The sequence below is a fragment of the Bison bison genome, unplaced genomic scaffold, assembly GCF_000754665.1.
Source record: "Bison bison bison isolate TAMUID 2011002044 unplaced genomic scaffold, Bison_UMD1.0 scf7180017864267, whole genome shotgun sequence".
Taxonomy (NCBI): domain Eukaryota; kingdom Metazoa; phylum Chordata; class Mammalia; order Artiodactyla; family Bovidae; genus Bison; species Bison bison.
In genome coordinates, this window is record NW_011494839.1 from 175,655 (window position 1) to 197,895 (window position 22,241).

Consider the following 22,241-nt stretch of genomic DNA (forward strand, 5'->3'; position numbering starts at 1 on the left):
AAAAGTTATGACCAACCTAGATAGCATATTCAAAAGCAGAGACATTACTTTGCCAACAAAGGTCCGTCTAGTCAAGGCTATGGTTTTTCCTGTGGTCATGTATGGATGTGAGAGTTGGACTGTGAAGAAGGCTGAGCGCCGAAGAATTGATGCTTTTGAACTGTGGCGTTGGAGAAGACTCTTGAGAGGCTCTTGGAGTGCAAGGAGATCCAACCAGTCCATTCTGAATGAGATCAGCCCTCGGACTTCTTTGGAAGGAATGATGCTAAAGCTGAAACTCCAGTACTTTGGCCACCTCATGCGAAGAGTTGACTCATTGGAAAAGACTCTGATGCTGGTAGGGATTCGGGGCGGGAGGAGAAGGGGACGACAGAGGATGAGATGGCTGGATGGCATCTCTGACTTGATGGACGTGAGTCTGAGTGAACTCCGGGAGTTGGTGATGGACAGGGAGGCCTGGCATGCTGCGATTCATGGGGTTGCTAAGAGTCCAACACGACTGAGCGACTGAACTGAACTGAACTGAATAATTAAGTATTTAATAATTAAGACGGAGAAGGCGATGGCACCCTACTCCAGTACTCTTCCCTGAAAATCCCATGGACGGAGGAGCCTGGTAGGCTGCAGTCCATGGGGTCTCGAAGAGTCAGACACGACTGAGCGACTTCCCTTTCACCCTTCACATTCATAGATTGGAGAAGGAAATGGCAACTCACTCCAGTGTTCTTGCCTGGAGAATCCCAAGGAAGGGGAGCCTGTTGGGCTGCCATCTATGGGGTCTCAGAGTCGGACACGACTGAGGCGACTTAGCAGCCGCAGCAATAATTAAGACCGAAAGGCAAACAACAAGGAATACTGTGTATAAGTTATCTAGCAAAAGTTAGTATTAAATAAGTATTAATTATGACATTTTTATACCTTATTCAGATGAAAAGAAAAATTCAGAATAAGAAAAGGATGGGTTCTCAAAAATAAATGACACTACATATTTTATTTCTAAATACATTCTTACATTCCTATCTCACAATAACCACCAAAATAGATTCAAAACTGATTACAGAATTTAAGGGGAATATGTAGACAACTTTTAGGTAAATATTTCATATTGGGGAGGGGAGACAATGTGTAAAAAATGGAAGAAATCAGAAAGAGAAAAGCATAGCTTCAGTGTAATTAAAAAAAACTATCATGAACAACATAAAGTAAAATAAAAATGACTAATTACATCTATAAAACAGAACAAGTCATTATGCATAATGAATACTAATAAGTCAACAGGAAAACAAACAGCCCAAAATAAATATAACTGATGGCAAGAAAAAGCAATTCATAAAAAATAAAAATACATATCTAATAAGTTTATGTAAAATTTATTCATTAGTAATCAAAGAAATTTACTAATAAAGAAACCCAACTTTAAACACTAAAAATATTCCATATTACATTTACCAGTAAGATAGATTTTTTTTTTGTACAATTTTTGTGTATTCACTTAAACATTTTAAGGGAACATTTCATTCCAGTAAAGGTTTAGGAGAGTCCTGGTTAAAGGGAAAAATGAACTTTCTCTGGTATGTATCAAGGACTTAAGAATAGTTTATACTCTTTGATCTTTTTAGGAATCCAGTCTAAAGAAAACTAATGATGATTTTGTGCAGTTATCTCCAAAACATTTCTTCTAAGCCCCAAATCTAAATGTTTCCCATATTTTTTCACATAAAAACAAACACAGAAAATAACATTTGTACAACACACAGCAGGACATGGAATTGCTTATTTGCACCAGAATATGACTCAGAGGATTTAATGGGAAAGCTGGAATGCCTGGATACCAACACACCTGTTCCCAATTCATGACCATCCAATTCACAACCATTAGCCTGGGACGAACTAACTGAGACTATCCAACCAAAACACCTAACATTGATTCAAATATAACAACTCTGAAATATGGTTTGACACTAAAATTAAAGTCTTAAACTTTAAAAATGTAAGAGGATATTTCGTCTGCTGCTGCTGCTGCTAAGTTGCTTCAGTCGTGTCCGACTCTGTGCGACCCCATAGACGGCAGCCCAACAGGCTCCCTTTCCCTGGGATTCTCCAGGCAAGAACACTGGAGTGGGTTGCCATTTCTTTCTCCAATCTATGAAAGTGAAAAGTGAAAGGGAAGTCGCTCAGTCGTGTCTGACTCTTCGCGACCCCATGGACTGCAGCCTACCAGGCTCCTCCGTCCATGGGATTTTCCAGGCAAGAGTACTGGTGTGGGGTGCCATCGCCTTCTCCAGATATTTGGTCTAATAGATACTAAAACAGATAAGTCTTCAAAAATATATGGGTATTAAAACAAGGCATTAAAAAAATTTTATGTCAGATTATTATCATATGTAAAGAAAAAACAGAATCAAAGTTGCTAATGGACTATTTTTCAAAGTTTAAGTTATGACATATTTATAGATATATATATATATGCATAAAATATTGGAAAAACAAAACTAAATATGAAAATTCATCTATCTTGTGGTTTTTCTGATTTTAAATTATATTCTTTACTGAATTTTCCCAAAAATTTTATATAAATACTATTATAATTTGAAAGCAAACAAATTTGAAATAAAGCTTTAATATAGATAATAGGAAGTTATACTGAATTGTAGTTTTGAAATATTTTGCAAATCTAATATTGATATAGATGTTAATCTTTTATTAACTTTTGGAAATCTCTCTAAAAATCTGTGATGCATGGAAAAGAGAAAAAAAGAGTTCAATATCTTAAAGGATGGATATTCAGTATGACCCAACAGTCAACATCCTTTCAAACGTAGCTCTTAAAATAATCTCTTTCTCTAATGCTCTTCTAATATACATTATAGTTCAATGTAATAGCAGGAATATATTATATTTTTTTCCATTTGAGTCAGCAAACTCCTGAAACTCTGACTTTATATGTGGCTACATCTTATAATAAATTAAAAAAAAAATCTTGATTAAATTAATGCGGTTGAGAGGGCAAAGAAGCCCACAAATATTTAAGCATCTCTAGGAAAGCACTTTGTATCCAGTCATTTTTATGTAATTGATGTAGATTTTATAGCCAAAGAAGAAGATGAACATGTAAGGAAAATCCTTTTTATGAGGATCTTAATGTTTTTCCATCCTCACTAAGGGACTGAACGTTAACTTCATGTGCTTCACATACAAAGAGACCATTTCGACACACACCCTGCACAGTTCATAATCAGAATATGAAGTTTTTACCTCACTATACAAACATCCATATTGCTTTTCCTCTGCTTCAGTATATTTATATACTGACCAAATGAAATTTGCAGGGCCTGGAAATCATTTTAATAGAGAATTAGCAATCACTTGAAAATACCGAAAATGTCAAAATACATTTTCTTTTCTGCCCATCCGATTTATAAGAATTAATGTACCATAACTTCCTTATCCATTCATCTGCAGATGGATATCTAGGTTGCTTCCATGTCCTAGTTCTTGTAAACAGCCGGTGCTCTGGGACAACCCAGAAGGATGGGGTGGGGTGGGAGGTGGGAGAGGGCTTCAGGACGGGGGGAACATGTATGCCTGAGGCTGATCTGTGTCAATGTGTGGCTGGGGTTACCAAAGTGCTTGTCCTCCAAATAAATAAAATAATTAAAAAGAAAAGAATTAATGGAGTCATTCTGAGTTGGGATCTCAAGTCTTTAATACCATGTTGTTATACATCTTCCTGAGCATTGTTTTCTTAGAAATTAATTGTACTTATTATACATGAGTACATATTAGGTCATTCTTCCTTCCCCAACTATCTTAAAAATAAAATGCAGAATTTAACTGACCCCAAGAAATAATTTCATAATTTTACTAATGGATAAATAGTGAAATTATGGAGAGAAAGTGATTAATTACAAAACTATAATCAATGTTTTACCACTCATTATATCATACATATCATCTCAGGTCATTTTTTCCAGGGAAAATGTGACATTTAGAAGTTACATTTTAAAAAATCATAGAAGTTTTAAAAAGTAATATTTGTATAGGTTTGGGCAAATATTTCCATCCTCAGTGTGTTAGTAATCAACAGACCTAAAAATGTCAAAAGGAAAAATCTTAGTAGATGCCAAAATTTGGTTAGATAACTTGTCTACTATAGTACTTGGTTTTAAGCAGTTTATTGGTTTCCTAAATCTGTGAGTAATGAAAACTATGGAAAATTCTATAGGGTAGAGGGAAAATGAAACAGTAAAAACCTTTAGGGTGGAACAAAATGCATACTAATTTCTATTCATTAGCAGACAATTCACTACTCCAATTACCTGCCAGCAGTTTGTAAATATTGCTTTTCAAGAAACACAATCCACCATAATTTATTATTTCTATTGGTGAGATGATCATGAATATTAATCTTTCCTTCTTTATTTTGCAAGAGTGCAAGTTAAAATATATTTAATTTTAATTCCATAAATGCTGTGTTCCCATTTTGCACAGGCTAGCCATACAGCGCAAGAAAAAATTAGAGCTTGTTCATTAACTTATACTTTCAACATTTTGTTCACTGTTCAGCTATTTAAATCAATTTACGTAAATCACAAACTCTCTAAAATATGTGTAACAATTTACTCATCATAAAATTATATTTGGGTATGAAAAAGAATTTTGAAGATGTCTTATTAAAAACATTTAAAATGTCAAGTTGTGAAGATGATGAAACATAGTTTTTATTAGGGAAGGGTTGTTTGTAGGGAGGAACACCACTAATGAGAAAAAAGGTGGAAAGTAGGAGTATCAAAATTCATAGTTAAAGAAATTGTCTGCTGCTGCTGCTGCTGCTAAGTCGCTTCAGTCATGTCCGATTCTGTGCGACCCCATAGACGGCAGCCCACTATGCTCCCCTGTCCCTGGGATTCTCCAGGCAAGAACACTGGAGTGGGTTGCCATTGCATTCTCTGAAAGAAATTGTCTAGAAGTCCACTAAAAATTTATACCCATATCTTATACTGGAAAGCTATGTGAACAATTGTTTTTATGCTTGTCAAGTCTAAGTGGTAATTTTATATCTTATTTTTACTACAGTTTAGTTGATTTAGAATATTATGTTAGTTTCAGGAGTACAACACAGTGATTTAATATTTCATAAGTTGTATTCCATTTAAAGTTATGATAAAATATTGACTATATATTCCCTATTCCCTGTGCTGTACCATATATCCTATACCTCATTTATTTTATACATAGGTAATTTTATATCTTTTAAGTGTATAGATCTCTTTATGGTATGCTTTATGAGAGAAGAGGCAATGATCTGGGAGAGAAGAAATGGTGTAAAAGGAATGACTCTCCAAGGGGACCTACACTATTTGGCTTCATGCAGGTTTCTAGAGTAGAGAAATACAAAGCATTTGTGCAATCTACATATTGTAAAAGTCATATGTGGATGTCTCATCTCGCAATGCAAGGGACATGAGTTCAATCTCTGGTCAGGGAAGTCAGATCCCATATGCTGTGGGGAAATGAAGCCCGTGTGCCAGACCATGTGCTACGACTAAAGAGTACGTGTGCACAATGAAAGAACCCACATGATGCAACGAAGATTCTACATGCCACAATTAAGACCCAACACAGCCAAATAAACAAATAGATTTGTTTTAAGTAGTATGATTTCAGTGAATGGCAAATTTTTCCTTGTCTCAGCAATAAGTGATCACTGAGTGTAGTGGAATTCTTTTTTTTTTTTTAACACAATTCCAAGAGCACCCAAGATTTGTTATAAGAAGATTCCACCGTACTTATTAACAATCCGACAGGGACTAGAAATACAAGTGGAACTCTTTGCTGACCTATCTACTTTACTGGCTGAATAAAACTTTTAAATATTAGCAAAATCTATTCACCTTCTGTACAATAAAAATAAATTCCCTTAGAAACAATGTCTTTCTTATCAAAGCTCTTTTCTGAATTTGCATATCAGCTGTATGCATTACTGGAGACATGCACATAAATGTTTCTTTATCTTCATGTTTTCCAATGACAGTTGTTATCAAAAGAATATTGTATCTAACCCCAATTTACTCTTTTTTTAAGTTCATATTCATGGAATCTTGAGAAAATAATATATGTCTGGGAAATTCCAACTTCAGACAATCAGGTCCACACCTTGCTACTTGAGAATAGAAATAGAGTCATTAAAGAGGTGGGGGGGGGGGGAAGTCATTATTTGTCCCTAGAACATCAATTAAAAAAATGGTTTATTTACTAATCCAGAAAGCACACTTAATATTGTCAAGTCAAGCCTAAAAGTAATCAGATTTCACCTCTAATCCAACTAAGTATACATCTACTTTATTAAGATGATTCTGTAATCACTTGAGTCTAACTTCTGTATCAAGTTTGCCAAAGAAATATTTTCTGCTACATGTATTATTTTCCTCTTTGTTTTCCTTCGAGTACCCTCTGAATTTTAAGATTCCCTTCTTGTCAGGCTGCTCTGGTTTCTCGTACTCCTTCACCTGTCAAGGATCCAAACAAGATTAGTCTTTTATGCTCCAAATTTAATGATCCTTTGCTTTCATAGAAATTTGTCTTAAGATTTAGTTCCTCAAATCACTTTTTCACCTTCAATCTAATGAATAATCCTATCTTTAATATTGGGTATTGATAGTGGGGGCTTCCCTGGTGGCTCAGATGGTAAAGAATCTGCCTGCAATGTGGGAGATCTGGGTTCGATCCTTGGGTTGGGAAGATCCCCTGGAGAAGCGAATGGCTACTCACTTTAGTATCCTTGTCTGGGAAATCCCATGGACAGAGGAGCCTGGTGGGCTACAGTCCACGGGGTTGTGAAGAGTTGGACACCAATGAGCGATTAACACTTTCAGTGTTCTAATTTTATTCTTTCTACATTACATGTGCTATTTAATAGTGGCTCCTGTGCCTTAAAAACTGTATGGACCCTAAAAGTACTGTGAGAGTTTGGGCACTGGGAAATTTGAGCGTATCACAGAAGGGATGTCAAACCTAAGTGATAAGTCACAGGACTTGCAAAATTCAGAGAGGATATTAAGTATGTGAAAATGCTTAACAATAAGAAAGTGCTATACAAATAGGTGATATTATTATTATTACTACCATAATTCTACTTAGTTTTACCTATCTCCTCAAACAGATAAGACTCTTCAGAAGGAAAATATACTAAAAATACAACTTTCAGTAACTCTACAGGAGCCTTTCTATTAATTATTCTTCTACTTTAAGAAATGATGAATGACTAGTTACATAAAGTCTAATAAAGAGTAAGCTTATGAAGGGCTGATCAGTATTGACCAATTAATGCAATAAATAAGATACTTACAAAGGAAAAAGAAAAACAATCAGTAAAATACTGAATGCCAAATGTCTGTCTTAATTATCTTTTCATCTTCCTATTATGCTCACATGCTTGTTTAATACTTTCAAAACAAAATAGAATTTTGAAGACAAACAATAGGAACTATAGAAGGGATATATGTAAACACATAGCTGAATCACTTCGCTGTACAGCAGAAACTATGAAACATGGTAAAGCAACTATACCCCAATAAAAATTAAGTTTAAAAAAAAAAAGATTGCAGGAGTGAACTTGCAAAGATAAGGTTGAAAAGATAAGATTTGAATAAAGTAAATGTTTCCAGGGAAACCTCAAAAGGGAGAGGGAGCAACTATATGAACTGTGAAATTTAAAACTCATTGATAATAAGTCTTCATGGATCACTGATTTTAAAATTTTATGTACTCTATTTTATGCACAAAAAAGTCAACCAAAAGGTATCTGCTGCTTTGTATTTTCTTCCTAAGGCTTCGTTTTTTGTTGTTTCAATTTTAATGAACAGATTTATTTGACAAATCCAGCTTTAATCTTCACAAGATGTTGATATGTGGAGACATTCCAGAACACAGAAGGAGGGGGAGAGGGAAATTCCATAAGAATGATCTGCTTATTTGGGGAGGATAAAAATGTAAATCTAAATGTTGCTTTTACCTCACTCAAATATTCACAACATATTTTAAACGCAGGTTAAGCCACTGGGGAAAAAAGTTTCCAAGAGTCTGTTACCCACTTATTAATATCCAATACCCAACATGGAAAGTTAGCAAATAGAGACAGCATGTGTTGAAACAAGTCTAAATGGTTTTCAACATTTGTGGCATGTTTATATTTTTGCAGGAAATGACTCAAAATTTTCTTTGAAGTATTTTGTATTTCTTACAGTAATAAAGGGGGAAAAAGTTCTGTTTTGTGTCAATTCTCCATTAATATTTAGATAAAGCCAAAATTTTCTTCTTGTTTACCAAAAATACAATTGTAAGAAATATTATTTAGGGAATTTCCATTTTTAATGTAACATAATTTTTTAATCCATGTTTTTTTATAATAAAAGCAACTACCATCTAGAAACTATATTTGAGGTCCTACTGTTAATTTATCCACTATTGTGTATATTCCACACACTTCTCCCCCAAATTAGATGGTTAAGTTTACATTTGACTGTAAATGGAATTACAGAATTTTTAAAAATTCAAAATAAAGTGAATGTGTTAAATTGACTTAGAACAAATTTCGGCATTAGAAAAACACTAGTGAGCACCGTGAAAAGAAGGCAAAACTTTCTGAAGGTCAGTGTGAAATCACTCATAAGTTTGACCAAAAAACTATTATTTTTTCTTCTTTGGGTTATTAGGTACTATTAAATAAGCCAAATACTATGGACAGGATAAATCTTGATACTAGAAAAAGAATCTAACTGTATCCTTTGAGAGATGAGAAAGGCTGTGCTGGAATTCACAGATGATAAAACAAATCTTTGCAAAAAGTGATAAATGACAGACTATCCCAAACTCAATGATGACATGCTTTTATCATCATGAGATTATGAAAACATGCTGAAGTTTATAAATGTCAGAAAATCCCTTTTAAAAAGTTAACACAGACCTGGATTAGAATCCAAATATAATATTTGTATCAATATATACTCCATTATAGTCTCTGATGTGGGAACATTATTTGAAACCTTTGGTTTAGTTCTGGCATGATCCACACTTTACAGGGGACTTGAAAAACAAGAATGTGTTCAGAGAAAGCATCCAGAAGAACTGAACTACACAATAAGAACTGGTTAAAAGAACAGATTGTTTGGGGCTGGAAAAAAAAGTCTCAGTTGGGACATGACAACAGCTTTTACTATCTAGAGATGAGTTTAGCAGAAGAAGAACTGGACTCAGGCTGTTACTCCATGAGTAGAACGAAGACCAATGGTTACAAGTGATGGTGAGCAATGTAAGAAAAAGTCTAACAAATAGAAATAATCTGTTTCTAAAAGAAATAGGAAGGCACTAGAAATATCAAGAATGTGCAGTAGAAGGGAAACTGACCAGTGCTCAACTCCTGACCTCACTGCTTCTTTCAGCTTTGAGATCTTGATCCAGTTACTAAACTTCTCTTTCTGTTTCCTTACCTATAAAATGGATGTTCTTGAATTGGATAAAAGTGGTGTAGCAGGTCAGAATCCTGAGATAAGGGGGAGAAAATCTTGAACTGGGGGTTTCCCTGGTGACTCAGATGGTAAAGCATCTGCCTGCAATGCAGGAGATCTAGGTTCGTTTTCTGGGTCAGGAAGATCCCCTGGAGAAGGGGATGGCAACCCACTTCAGTACTCTTGCCTGGAAAATTTCATGGGCAGAGGAGCCTGGCAAGCTACAGTCCATGGGATTGCAAAGAGTCGGACATGACTGAGCGACTAACACTCTTGAACTAGATGGGCATCATAAATCTTGAACTAGATGGCCACCATGGTGCTTTCTATTTCTAAGGTTCTACTATTTCATAATAAGTGAAAATACGATATTTTTCATCTCATGGTAAGAAATTATTGCCTAATAATTTTATTTAATCAACACATAGCTACTATGTTGTATAATAGTGCCTACTATATATAGGCACTCCTCTAAGAATATAGAAGAGAAAAATGCCCAAAAACTTTGTCAAGATAGACCTTAAATCAGACAATAAATGAAACAAGTAAATCATACAATGTAAGAGAAGGTGATAAGTACTATATACAATAACAGAGAAATTAGAGATTTTAAACAAGGTCTGGGAAACTTCCATGAAAAGCCAACATATGAAAAAAGATACATTAATTTCATCAAAATTTTTACAATAATTTTATTATGAAATCCATTGAAAAATGGATTCAACCAAGTCTTGTGACCCAAATAATGTTCCAAATAATGCAATCTCATCAGAGAATGTTATGGACTGAACTGTGTCCCTCCCACAATTCAAATGTTGAAGTTCTAAGCTTTAGTTCTTCAGAATGTGACTCTATTTGTGAGGTAATTAAGCCAGATGAGATCGCTGAAATGGGTCCTGACCCAAAATGACTGGTGTATTTATGAGAAGAGATTAAGACACAGCCATGTACAGAGGGAAGACCATGTGAAAACATAGGGAGAAGGCACCGTCTGCAAGCTAAGGAGAGAGGCCTCAGAAGAAACCAACTTTGCTCACTCCTGGATCTCACTTTCACCTCCAGAATCATGAGACAATACATTTCTGTTGTTTAAGCACCTCTAACAAACCAACACAGAGAATACTGTGGAATTTCCCAGGCAAGAATACTGGAGCAGGCTGCCATTTCCTTCTCCAGGGAATCTTCCCAACCCAGGGATCAAAAATGCATCTTCTATCTCCTGCATTGGCAGGCAGGTTCTATACCAGCTGAGTCACCAGGGAAGCCATTGTAGTATATTAACCCAGTCTAAATACTAAGTTTAGGATAATTCAAGATTGCAAAGCCATTTTTATAGCAACTCAGACTTCTTTAAAAACTTTATATTTAGACTATATATGTAGATTTCAGTTTTTCTGTGTCTATATTTGTGAAGATCCTCATCCTTGGAAGAAAGGCTATGACAAACCTAGACAGCATTTAAAAAACAGAGCCATCATTTTGCTGACAAAAGTCCAGATAGTCGAAGCTATGGTTTTTTCAGTAGTTATGTACAGATGAGAAAGTTGGACTATAAAGAAGGCTGAGTACCAAATAATTGATGCTTTCAAATTGTGGTGCTGGATAAGACTCTTGAGAGTCCCTTGGACTACAAGGAGATCAAACCAGTCAATCCTAAAGGAAATCAACCCTGAATATTCACTGGAAGGACTGATGCTTAAGCTGAAGCTCCAATAATATTTGGCCACCTGATGTGAAGAGCTGACATTGGAAAAGACCCTGATGCTGGGAAAGATTCAGGGCAGGAAGAGAAGGAGGTGATAGAGGATGAGATGGTTGGATGGACCAACCATCAGCTCACTGGACATGAGTTTGAGCAAACTCTAGGAGATAGTAAAGGACAGAGAGGCCAGGTATGTTGCAGTCCATGGGATCACAAACAGACTCGACTTAGTAACTGAACAACAACAACAAACGTTGTACCATTAAATTGCACTGAAAATCTTGAACCTAATGGTTACCTGGGAGTAACCATGGGAGAAGAGTGGAGAAATAACTCCAGGAAAAAATGAAGAGATGGAGCCACAGCTAAAACAACGCCCAGATGTGGATATGACTGGTGATGGAAGTAAACCCCGAGGCTGTAAAGAGCAATATTGCATAGGAACCTGGAATGTTAGGTCTATGAATCAAGGTAAATTAGAAGTGGTCAAACAGGAGATGGCAAGAGTGAACATTGACATTTTAGGAATCAGTGAACTAAAATGGACTAGAATGGGCAAATTTAATTCAGATGACCATTATATCTACTAATATGGGCAAGAATCCCTTAGAAGAAATGAAGTAGCCCTCATAGTTAACAAAAGAGTCTGAAATGCAGTACTTGAGCGCAGCTCAAACATGACATAATGATTTCTGTTCATTTCCAAGGCAAACCATACAACATAACAGTAATCCAAGTCTATGCCCCGACCAGTAATGCTGAAGAAGCTGGAGTTGAATGGTTCTATGAAGACCTACAGACCTTATAGAATTAACACCCAAAAAAGATGTCCTTTTCTTCATAGGGGACTGTAATGCAAAAGTAGGAAGTTGAGACCTGGAGTAACAGGCAAATTTCACCTTGGAGTACAAAATGAAGCAGGGTAAATGCTAACAGAGTTTTGTCAAGAGAACACGCTGGTCACAGCAAACACCCTCTTCCAACAACACAAGATATGGACATCACTGGATGGTCAATACTGAAATCAGATTGATTATATTCTTTGCAGCCAAAGATGGAGAAGCTCTATACAGTCGGCAAAACAAGACTGGGAGCTGACTGTGGCTCAGATCATGAACTTCCTTTTGCTAAATTCACACATAAATTGAAGAGAGTAGGAAAAACCACTAGACCATTCAGGTATGACCTAAATCAAATCTCTTATGATTATACAGTAGAAGTGACAAACAGATTCAAGGGATTAGATCTGATAGAGTGCCTGAAGAACTATGGACAGAGGATCATGACATTGTACAGGAGGCAGTGATCAAGACCATCCCCAAGAAAAAGAAATGCATAAAGGCAAAATGGTTGTCTGAGGAGGTCTTACAAATAGCTGAGAAAAGAAAAGAAGCTAAAGGCAAAGGAGAAAAGGAAAGATACACCCATCTATATGCAGAGTTCCAAAGAACAGCAAGGAGAGATAAGAAAGCCTTCCTCAGTGATCAATGCAAATAAATAGAGGAAAAGAATAGAATGGGAAAGATTAGAGATCTCTTCAAGAAAATTAGAGATACCAAGGGAACATTTCATGCAAAGATGAGCACAGTAAAGGACAGAAATGGTACGGGCCTAACAGAAGCAGAATATATTAAGAAGAGGTGGCAAGAATACACAGAAGAACTACAAAAAAGATCTCCATAACCCAGACAACCACGATGGTGTAATCATTCACCTAGAGCCAGATATCCTGGAATGCGAGTCAAGTAGGCCTTAGGAGTCATCACGACGAACAAAGCTAGTGGAGGTATTAAAATTCCAGTTGAGCTATTTCAAATCCTAAAAGATGATGCTGTGAAAGTGCTGCACTCAATATGCCAGCAAATTTGGGAAAACTCAGCAGTGGCCACAGGACTGGAAAAGGTCAGTTTTCATTCCAATTCCAAAGAAAGGAAATGCCAAAGAATGTTAAAACTACCGCACAGTTGCCCTCATTTCACATGCTAGCAAAATAATGCTCAAAATTCTCCAAGCCAGGCTTGAACAGTACATGAATCATGAACTTCCAGATGTTCAAGCTGGATTTATAAAAGGCAGAGGAACTAGAGATCAAACTGCCAACATCTGTTGAATCACAGAAAAAGCAAGAAAATTCTCCAAAAAAATCTTCTGCTTTATAGATTATGCCAAAGCCCAGACCACCTTACCTGCCTCCTGAGAAATCTGTATGCAGGTCAAGAAGCAACAGTTAGAATCAGACATAGAACAACAGACTGGTTCCAAGTTGGGAAAGGAGTACATCAAGTCTGTATATTGTTACCCTGCTTATTTAACTTATATGCAGGGTACCTCATGCAAAATGGCAGGCTGGATGAAGCACAAGCTGGAATCAAGATTGCCAGGAGAAACATCAATAACCTCAGATATGCAGATGACACCATCATTATGGCAGAAAGTAAAGAGGAACTAAAGAGCCTCTTGATGAGGGTGAAAGAGGAGAGTGAAAAAGCTGGCTTAAACTCAACATTCAAAACACAAAGTTCACGGCATCTGGTCCCATCACTCCATGGCAAATAGATGGAGAAACAATGGAAACAGTGATAGACTTTATTTTCTTGGGCTCCAAAATCATTGCAGATGGTGACTACAACCATGAAATTAAAAGATGCTTGCTCCTTGGAAGAAAAGCTATGACTAACCTACACAGCATATTAAAAAGCAGAGATATCACTTTGCTGACAAAGGTCCATCTAGTCAAAGTTATGTTTTTTCCAGTAGTCATAAGGATGTGAGACTTGGACCATAAAAAAGCTGAGTGCCGAAGAATTGATGCTTTTGAACTGTGTTTTGGTGGAGACTCTTGAGAGTCCCTTGGACTGCAAGGAGATCCAACCAGTCAATCCTAAAGAAAATCAATACTGAATATTCATTGGAAGGACTGATGCTGTATCTGAAACTCCAATAGTTTGGCTACCTGATGCGAAGAACTGACTCATTAGAAAAGACTCTGATGCTGGGAAAGATTGCAGGCGGGAGGATAAGAGGACAACAGAGGATGAGATGGTTAGATGGCATCACTGACTCAATGGACATGAGTTTGGGCAAGCTCCAGGAGATGGTGATGGACAGGGAAGCCTGATGTGCTGCAGTCAATGGGTTGCAAAGAGTTGGACATGACTGAGCGACTGAACTGAACTGAATGGTTACCTCCCAATGTACTTTGTGGAAGAGATATAGTTTAATCAAAATATCAGAAGGACTTCACAACTAATATCATGCTTAAATTATACCTGGGCTTCCCTGATAGCTCAGTTGAAAAAGAATCCCCCTGCATTCAGAAAGATCCCTTGGAGAAGTGATAGGCTACCCACTCCGGTTCTTGGGCTTCCTTTGTGGCTCAACTGTTAAAGAATTTGCCTGCAATTTGGGAAACCTGGGTTCAACCCCTGGGTTGGGAAGACCCCCTAGAGAAGGGAAAGGCTACCCACTCCAGTATTCTGACCTGGAGAATTCCATGGACTGTAGAGTCCATGGGGTTGCAGAGAGTTGGACACGACTGAGCGACTTTCACTTTAAGGTATATGTAAACTTCCAGGATATGCAAAACATTTATTTTTCTATCATGATATGCTGTTGCTGCTGCTAAGTCGCTTCAGTCGTGCCCAACTCTGTGCAACCCCATAGACGGCAGCCCACCAGGCTCCCCCGTCCCTGGGATTCTCCAGGCAAGAACGCTGGAATGGGTTGCCATTTCCTTCTCCAATGCATGAAAATGAAAAGTGAAAGTGAAGTCGCTCAGTCGTGTCCAACTCTCTGCAACCCCATGGACTGCAGCCTACCAGGCTCCTCCGTCCATGGGATTTTCCAGGCAAGAGTACTGGAGTGGGTTGATTTATTGAAGTTTGAGATGGCAGCTCATAGTCTTTTAGAATGTTCATGTGCACAACCAAGCAGTTAATAATACCAGGACTTAGGTTCCCCCCTCCGCCTTATTCAACTCTTCTCCAATTGCTGAAAGAGCTCAGTGCAACTTTGTAGCTTTGCTGTGTACCTGTAATCAAGCTGACCACCTACTTAAAGGAGCATCTCCATGACTATGTGGGCTATGTAGATGCACATTTTAACATATTCTTTAAGTGACATTGCTTCCTATTCCTTTCTATCCCTTTTATATGTTCCTGTTAGGGATATACATTAGTTTTAGAGATAAAATTAAGTCAATGAATATACTTACAGGTCCTGTTAATTTAGATGCTTTCTCAAATTCTTCACCCTCTTCCATTAGTGCTTCTTCAGTCCCAGGTAAAGAATCTATTTTCACAAAAAGAATGAATAAGTTAGAAAAAAAAGAGTAAGTTGGAGTCACATATTGCTTAATATATGAACTTATCTGATATATGTTAATATATGATACAATTTTTATATGTAAATCATAAACTCTCAGATATATAAACTTATCATGAGAAGGATATGAAAGTAACTGAACAGGATGTTGAAAAATCATAGTATTTGAGATTTAAAATAGTGTGTAGAGTGTTTTTTATTTAGCGTACAATGTATGCAAACCTTTAGCATTTCTAATTTGCATGCTTGCATGCTCAGTCGCTTCAGTCGTGTCCAACTTTTTGCAACCCTATGGACTGTAGTCTGCCAGGTTCCTCTGTCCACGGGATTCTCCAGGCAAGAATACTGTGGGTCACCATTTTCTTCTCCAGGGATCTTCCTGACCCAGGGATCGAACCCACGTCTCTTACATCTCTGCATTGGCAGGCGGGTTCTTTACCACTAGTGCCACCTGGGAAGCCCATTTAAAAGGGTGCAATGAAGTCAGGACTGTGCAAGAGCTGCAGTCATCTTAGTCAGATCAACTCTTCTTTTGGCATATTATTTAGTTAATTGTTGGAATTTAATGTTCTTTTTCTGTCTTGTAATTTTTATTTGCTTTTTCCATCAACTGTTTTTTTTTTCTTTTATTGAGGGGCCACAGTATTTAAATTCCAATTTGTATTCTCTTTTTTAAACAGGATGAACAGTTCTGAAAAGTTGGGAGAAAGGTTGTTGTTGTTGTTATTTCATTGCTAAGTCCCGTCCAATTCTTTGTGACTCCATGGACTGCAGCCCACCAGACTCTGTCTGTGGGATTCTCCATGCAAGAACACTGGAGCGGATTGCCATGTACACCTCCAGGGGATCTTCCCAACTCAGAGTCTGAACCCATGTCTCTTTCATCACCTGAACTGTCAGGCGGGTTCTTTACCACTACCACTACCTGGGAGAAGAGTACTTATTATTAAATGACGGTTAGTATTCCATTTTAATGTATCAAGGAACAAGTTGATATTATTTGCTTGACTAGATTGATGATAGGGTATGTAATGACTTTCAAATATGTGAATAAAAAGATGGTAAACTTTTCCATATGTCTGCTAAATTAAATTAATTATAACAACGAAGATTTCTACAGGTTCTAGAGAATTCTTCAATAGAGATAGATACATAGAGCATCTAGAAATAGCTTGTGTTTTAATACCTTCCATTCAAATAAAAAAATCAGTTATAAGGAGGGTATTTTAAATCACCGGAAGCTTTAACCATTGATTGATTATATTTATTTATATTTTAAAGAGCCATATGCATCCTTAAAGAAGGCCTTCCTTCACATTCACACACACAAGTGGAGACAGATTTTTTTTTGTTTGTTTCATAAAATGTGTGCTCTGAGAAGAAAATCAGAGCCTTAAATCCTCTGAGTCCTTAATGGCCAGTCAAGACCATAGAGACAATGGAAAGCTTAGTACAAATCTATAATCACAATTGTTAAATCATGGAGCTCTAGCTCCAATAATTCAGAATTTTATATTCAAGCAAAAAAAATCAGGATAAATGATGAGAATTGTACCACATTAAAAATATTAATCCACGAATAAAGGGAACTTGAATCCATATCTATTAAAACCCCATCATAAATGTGACAATAGATAGATTCTTTACTTTAGAATGCATAAATTAGTATAATTTAAGTCCCCCAAGACTGAATTATATTCTGCTGAACTGTGATCAAATATTACTATAATTTTAGTATTCATTCGGTATTTTTTCCATTTTATTATATGTTGAAATTGCTATTTGTGTGGAATATTGACAATAATATTAAAATGTCCGACCCTACATCATAAAGCAAATTATTACATTTACAGAAGAAAACTCACTCTCGTGGATTTGCTAGGATTTTTATAGTTGGAAATACTATATGCCAGGCTTTTAACTAGGAGCTGTTAAAACAAGTTGAGCAACAATTCCAGAAAAATAAACGACCTAATCAAAAAATGGGCCAAAGAACTAAACAGACATTTCTCCAAAGAAGACATACAGATGGCTAACAAAACACATGAAAAGATGCTCAACATCACTCTTTATCAGAGAAATGCAAATCAAAACCACAATGAGATACCATCTCATGCCAAGTCAGAATGGCTGCTATCAAAAAGTCTACAAACAATAAATGCTGGAGAGGGTGCAGAGAAAAGGGAACCCTCTTACACTGTTGGTGGGAAAGCAAACTAGTACAGCCACTATGGAGAACAGTGTGGAAATTCTTTAAAAAACTGGAAACAGAACTGCCTTATGACCCAACAATCCCACTGCTGGGCATACACACCGAGGAAACCAGAATTGAAAGAGACACATGTACCCCAGTGTTCATCGCAGCAGTTTACAATAGCCAGGATATGGAAGCAACCTAGATGTCCATCGGTAGACGGATGGATAAGAAAGCTGTGGTACATATACACAATGGAGTATTACTCAGCCATTAAAAAGAATGCATTTGAATCAGTTCTAATGAGGTGGGGGAAACTGGAGCCTATTATACAGAGTGAAGTAAGTCAAAAAGAAAAACACCAATACAGTATACTAACACATATATATGGAATTTAGAACGATGACCCTATATGTGAGACAGCAAAAGAGACACAGATGTAAAGGACAGACTTTTGGACTCTGTGGGAGAAGGCGAGGGTAGGATGATTTGAGAGAATAGCATTGAAACATGTATATTATCATATGTGAAATAGATCGCCAGTCCAGGTTTGATGCATGAGACAGGGTGCTCAGGGCTGATGCACTGGGATGACCCTGAGGGATGGGATAGGGAGGGAGGTGGGAGGGGGGTTCAGGATGGGGAACAACACATGTACACCCATGGCTGATTCATGTCAATGTATGGCAAAAACCACTACAATATTGTAAAGTAATTAGCCTCCAATTAAAATAAATAAATTATTTTTAAAAAAAAGAATATGAAGATTCGCTAAAACAACAACAACAAAAAAACCATGGTACAACTCAATAATGGACAAATAGTTCAATGGGCAGAATAGAATTTTTAGGTCCAAACCCATAAGAGCTTAGTTTTTGATAAAACAGTACCTCAAATTTATGTTGAAAGAACAGACAATATAGAGATGGTGTTGACTCACTCTACAAATAAAAATAAAATATGATCTCTATTTAACCTCAAATACAATGACAGACTCAAAATGAATCAGAGAAATAAATGTGGAAGATAAGATTATCAAGTTAATAGAAGACAATGTAAAGGAAAATTTTTTGTTATTTAGAGGTAAAACCTAGATTAGGAACAACAGAGGGTGTATGCCACCGCCATTCTTATTCACCATTGCTTTTAAGGTTTCACTGTATACAAAAAGAAATAAAATGATCAGTATAAAATTTTGAAAAAAAAAAAAAAACAATTTGAGCAAGATAATCTTCTATGGCTCTCTCTCTTGGAGTTTACTTGAACACATTCACACAGTATGGATTTTTTTTTTTAATAAAAATTAACATTTGTAAAAGGCTTGGCAATGGTTTTACATTTTGTTCTGTTCTTGTTTTAGTTCAATTCTTCCTGGTTATTGTTGCCACATCTAGTGAGATCTACAGTGTGGTGAGGTGTGAAGTGCGCCAGAATATTCGAAAATTTACATATCCATCATATTTACATATCTGACCATATTTACATATCCAACCATATTTATACTTGCTAAGTAGAAAGGATCCTTCTAAATAACCCAAATCTAGTGATAGAATAGCAGTATAATAAGCTACTTGGAACAATAAATATTGTGAAAACAGGATGAACCTAGAGACTGTCATACAGAGGGAAGTAAGTCAGAAGGAGAAAAACAAACTTTGTATATTAACACATATACATAGGATCTAGAAAAACGGTACAGCTGATCTTATTTGTGAGGCAGAAATAGAGACACAGACGTAGAGAACAAATGTATGGACACCTGTGCAGGTTAAGGTGGCGTGGGATGAACTGGGAGACTGGATTGACATATACACACTATTGATACTATGTATAAAATAGATAACCAATGGGAACCTACTGTATAGAACAGGGAACTCTACTCAATGTTCTGTGGTGATCTAAACAAGAAGGAAATCCAAAAAGAGGGGAAATATGTGTACATACATATAACTGATTCATTCTGCTGTACAGCAGAAACTAACACAACATTAAAAACCAACTATACTCTAATTCAAAAAAAAAATAAAAAACACCTTAGTGTTGAATGCTTGGAGAGGTGCACTTCATTTTTAAAGTGCTCTGAGTACACTGCTTATTACCAACTATTGGCGGGCACATATGTGTAAACTATGTTGCTCTGTCAACTCCAGAGCAATTTTTTTCTAAGTATTAATTTAAACGATTTTCAAAATACAAGCTATGAATTTTTTGAGCTTTTCTGAATCACATGGAAAGGAAAATGATGTCTATTCCAGAGCATTTTTTTCTAAGTATTAATATAAATGATTTTCAAAATACAAGCTATAAATTTTTTGAGCTTTTTTGAATCACATAGAAAGGAAAACGAGTCTCTAAATTTGTTAAATGTTAGTTTATCTCCTCATTTGAGAGAAGAAACTGAAGAACAGAAAGATAAAGTAATTTTGTCAAAATCTAATAGTCTCTGGCACCACTTGCAGTTGAAACTTAGCCTCTGTGGTCGATGGGGCCTGCCAGTAAGAACCTAGAGATCTGTAGGGTTTGTCAATGATGTTTAACTTCATTTAATGACTTCCTGTCATTATTTATACTTTTGCTGTTTGTGTCACAACAGGTTTGTTTAAAGCACAAAGTTACACCTGCTCATAGAAATATTTGTTTATTGAGCCAAGTTCAATGGGGATGCATAGTTGACATAAAAATCACATTAGCACTTTGGATCTAGCGATCTGAATAACTTAAGTAGAAAAGAATGTACTGAACCAGACAGCATATTTTGGAATTTGTTGATTAGGTCTCTAACATCTGAATGTGAAGAATGCAGGATATAAGAAGTTCAAGAAAGGAGCTTAAGCTTAATGAATACCTTTTTTCCCCAGTGAATGCAAGTAACTATAATCAACATATTACTGATTTCCTTGTTTAATTTTCTAAAAAATTTAAATCCCAACAATCCTCAGTTATAATGTAAATGTGATTGTTGAAGGATATATTATCTGTAGATCAGTGGATTGGAGTAGTTTTGACAGAATTCAAAAGTATGTGTGTGTGTGTATGTGTGTGTGTGTGTGTGCTCAGCCGCTCAGTCGGCCAGCTCTTTGCAATCCCTGGACTGTGGCCCACCAGGCTCCTCTGTTCATGGAATTTTCCAGGCAAGAATACTGAAGTGGGTTGCCATTTCCTTCTCCATATCTATATATACATGTGTGCATATACATATATAATGGGCCAGTAGTTAACACCTGTTTTGTATCTAGTTTTATATTGAGCATGATAGAGAACACAAGAAACTCTCAAGAAGCATATAATCCAATTGATGAGAGAACAAACACACAAGAAGTAATTCAAGAACAATAAGAGGCTGGAAACAGGAAAACATTTAAGTTTTGCTGTTGTCGTGTCCTGGCTATTGTAAATAGTGTTGCAATAAACATTGGGGTACATGTGTCTTTTTGAACTATGATTTTCTCTGGGTCTTTGCCCAGTAGTGGGATTGCTAGGTCACATGGTAGTTCTATTTTTAGTTTTGTAAGGAACGTCCATTCTGTTCTCCATAGTGATTGTATCAATTTGCATTCCCATCAACAGTACAAGAGTAGTCCTTTTTCTTCACATCCTCTCCAGAATTTATTGTTTATTTTTTTTAGATTTTTTGTACAATTTTTTTTAGATTTTTTGACGATGGCCATTCTGACTGCGAGATGATACCTCACTGTAATTTTGATTTGCATTTCTCTAATAATTAGTGATGCTGAACATCTTTTCATGTGTCTGTTTGTCAACTGTATGTCTTCTATAATTACAACATGGAAGCAACCTAAATGTCCATCGACAGAGGAATGGATAAAGTTGTGAAATATATCATATATACAATAGACTATTAGTTATAAAAGGAACAAAATTGGGTCATTGGTTAAGACATGGATGGACATAGAGACTGTCATACAGAATGAAGTAAGTTAGAAAAACATATATTAATGCCATATATGTGGAATCTGAAAAAATTGGTATAGACGATCTTATTTACAAAGCAGAAACAGAGACATAGATGTAAAGAACCAAAGTATGGATAATCAGGGGGAAAGGGGGATAGGATGAATTGCGAGATTGGGATTGACATATGTACACTATTAAAAAAAGAAAAAAGAAGAAAACATTGCTTGTGAACTGGACTTCAGAGAGACTTGACATCATCTTAGCACACAGGATCTGAATAGGCAGATGAGAAGAGAAAGAAATTTCTATGAGTCAAAGAAGAATGGCTTAAGTAAATGGACACTTGTAAGAAGAGCAGAGAAGAGAAACCAGGTTGACTCTAAAAACGAATGGAGTGTCCACTAATGGCCAGCGTGGGGCCCCTAAGTTGTTAGTGACACAGTGTATACCTTTCACTGTCAAGAATTAATGTCTGGCATGAGAGTGTTTCATCTTATCAGCACTAGGAAAGAGCTGAATGTGTAGAAGCTATTACCTTCTTTTTAGTATTGTGCTATACTGGCCCTGGTTTATGTTCTTATGATACCTTATTTTTTAACAT

At 36.3% G+C, this 22,241-nt stretch overlaps 1 protein-coding gene across 1 annotated transcript in view; it reads right to left on the reverse strand.

Annotated features, from left to right (window-relative positions):
* Positions 1 to 22,241, reverse strand: part of LOC104994821 (chromosome unknown open reading frame, human C8orf34) — a gene marked incomplete at its 3' end in the record, with an annotated part of 362,913 nt that overhangs the window by 75,625 nt on the left and 265,047 nt on the right. Inside the window, exon 12 of the mRNA XM_010848486.1 lies at positions 15,422 to 15,498. Within this exon, the coding sequence (XP_010846788.1) occupies positions 15,422 to 15,498 (77 nt within the window). The remainder of the gene's footprint in view (positions 1 to 15,421; positions 15,499 to 22,241) is intronic.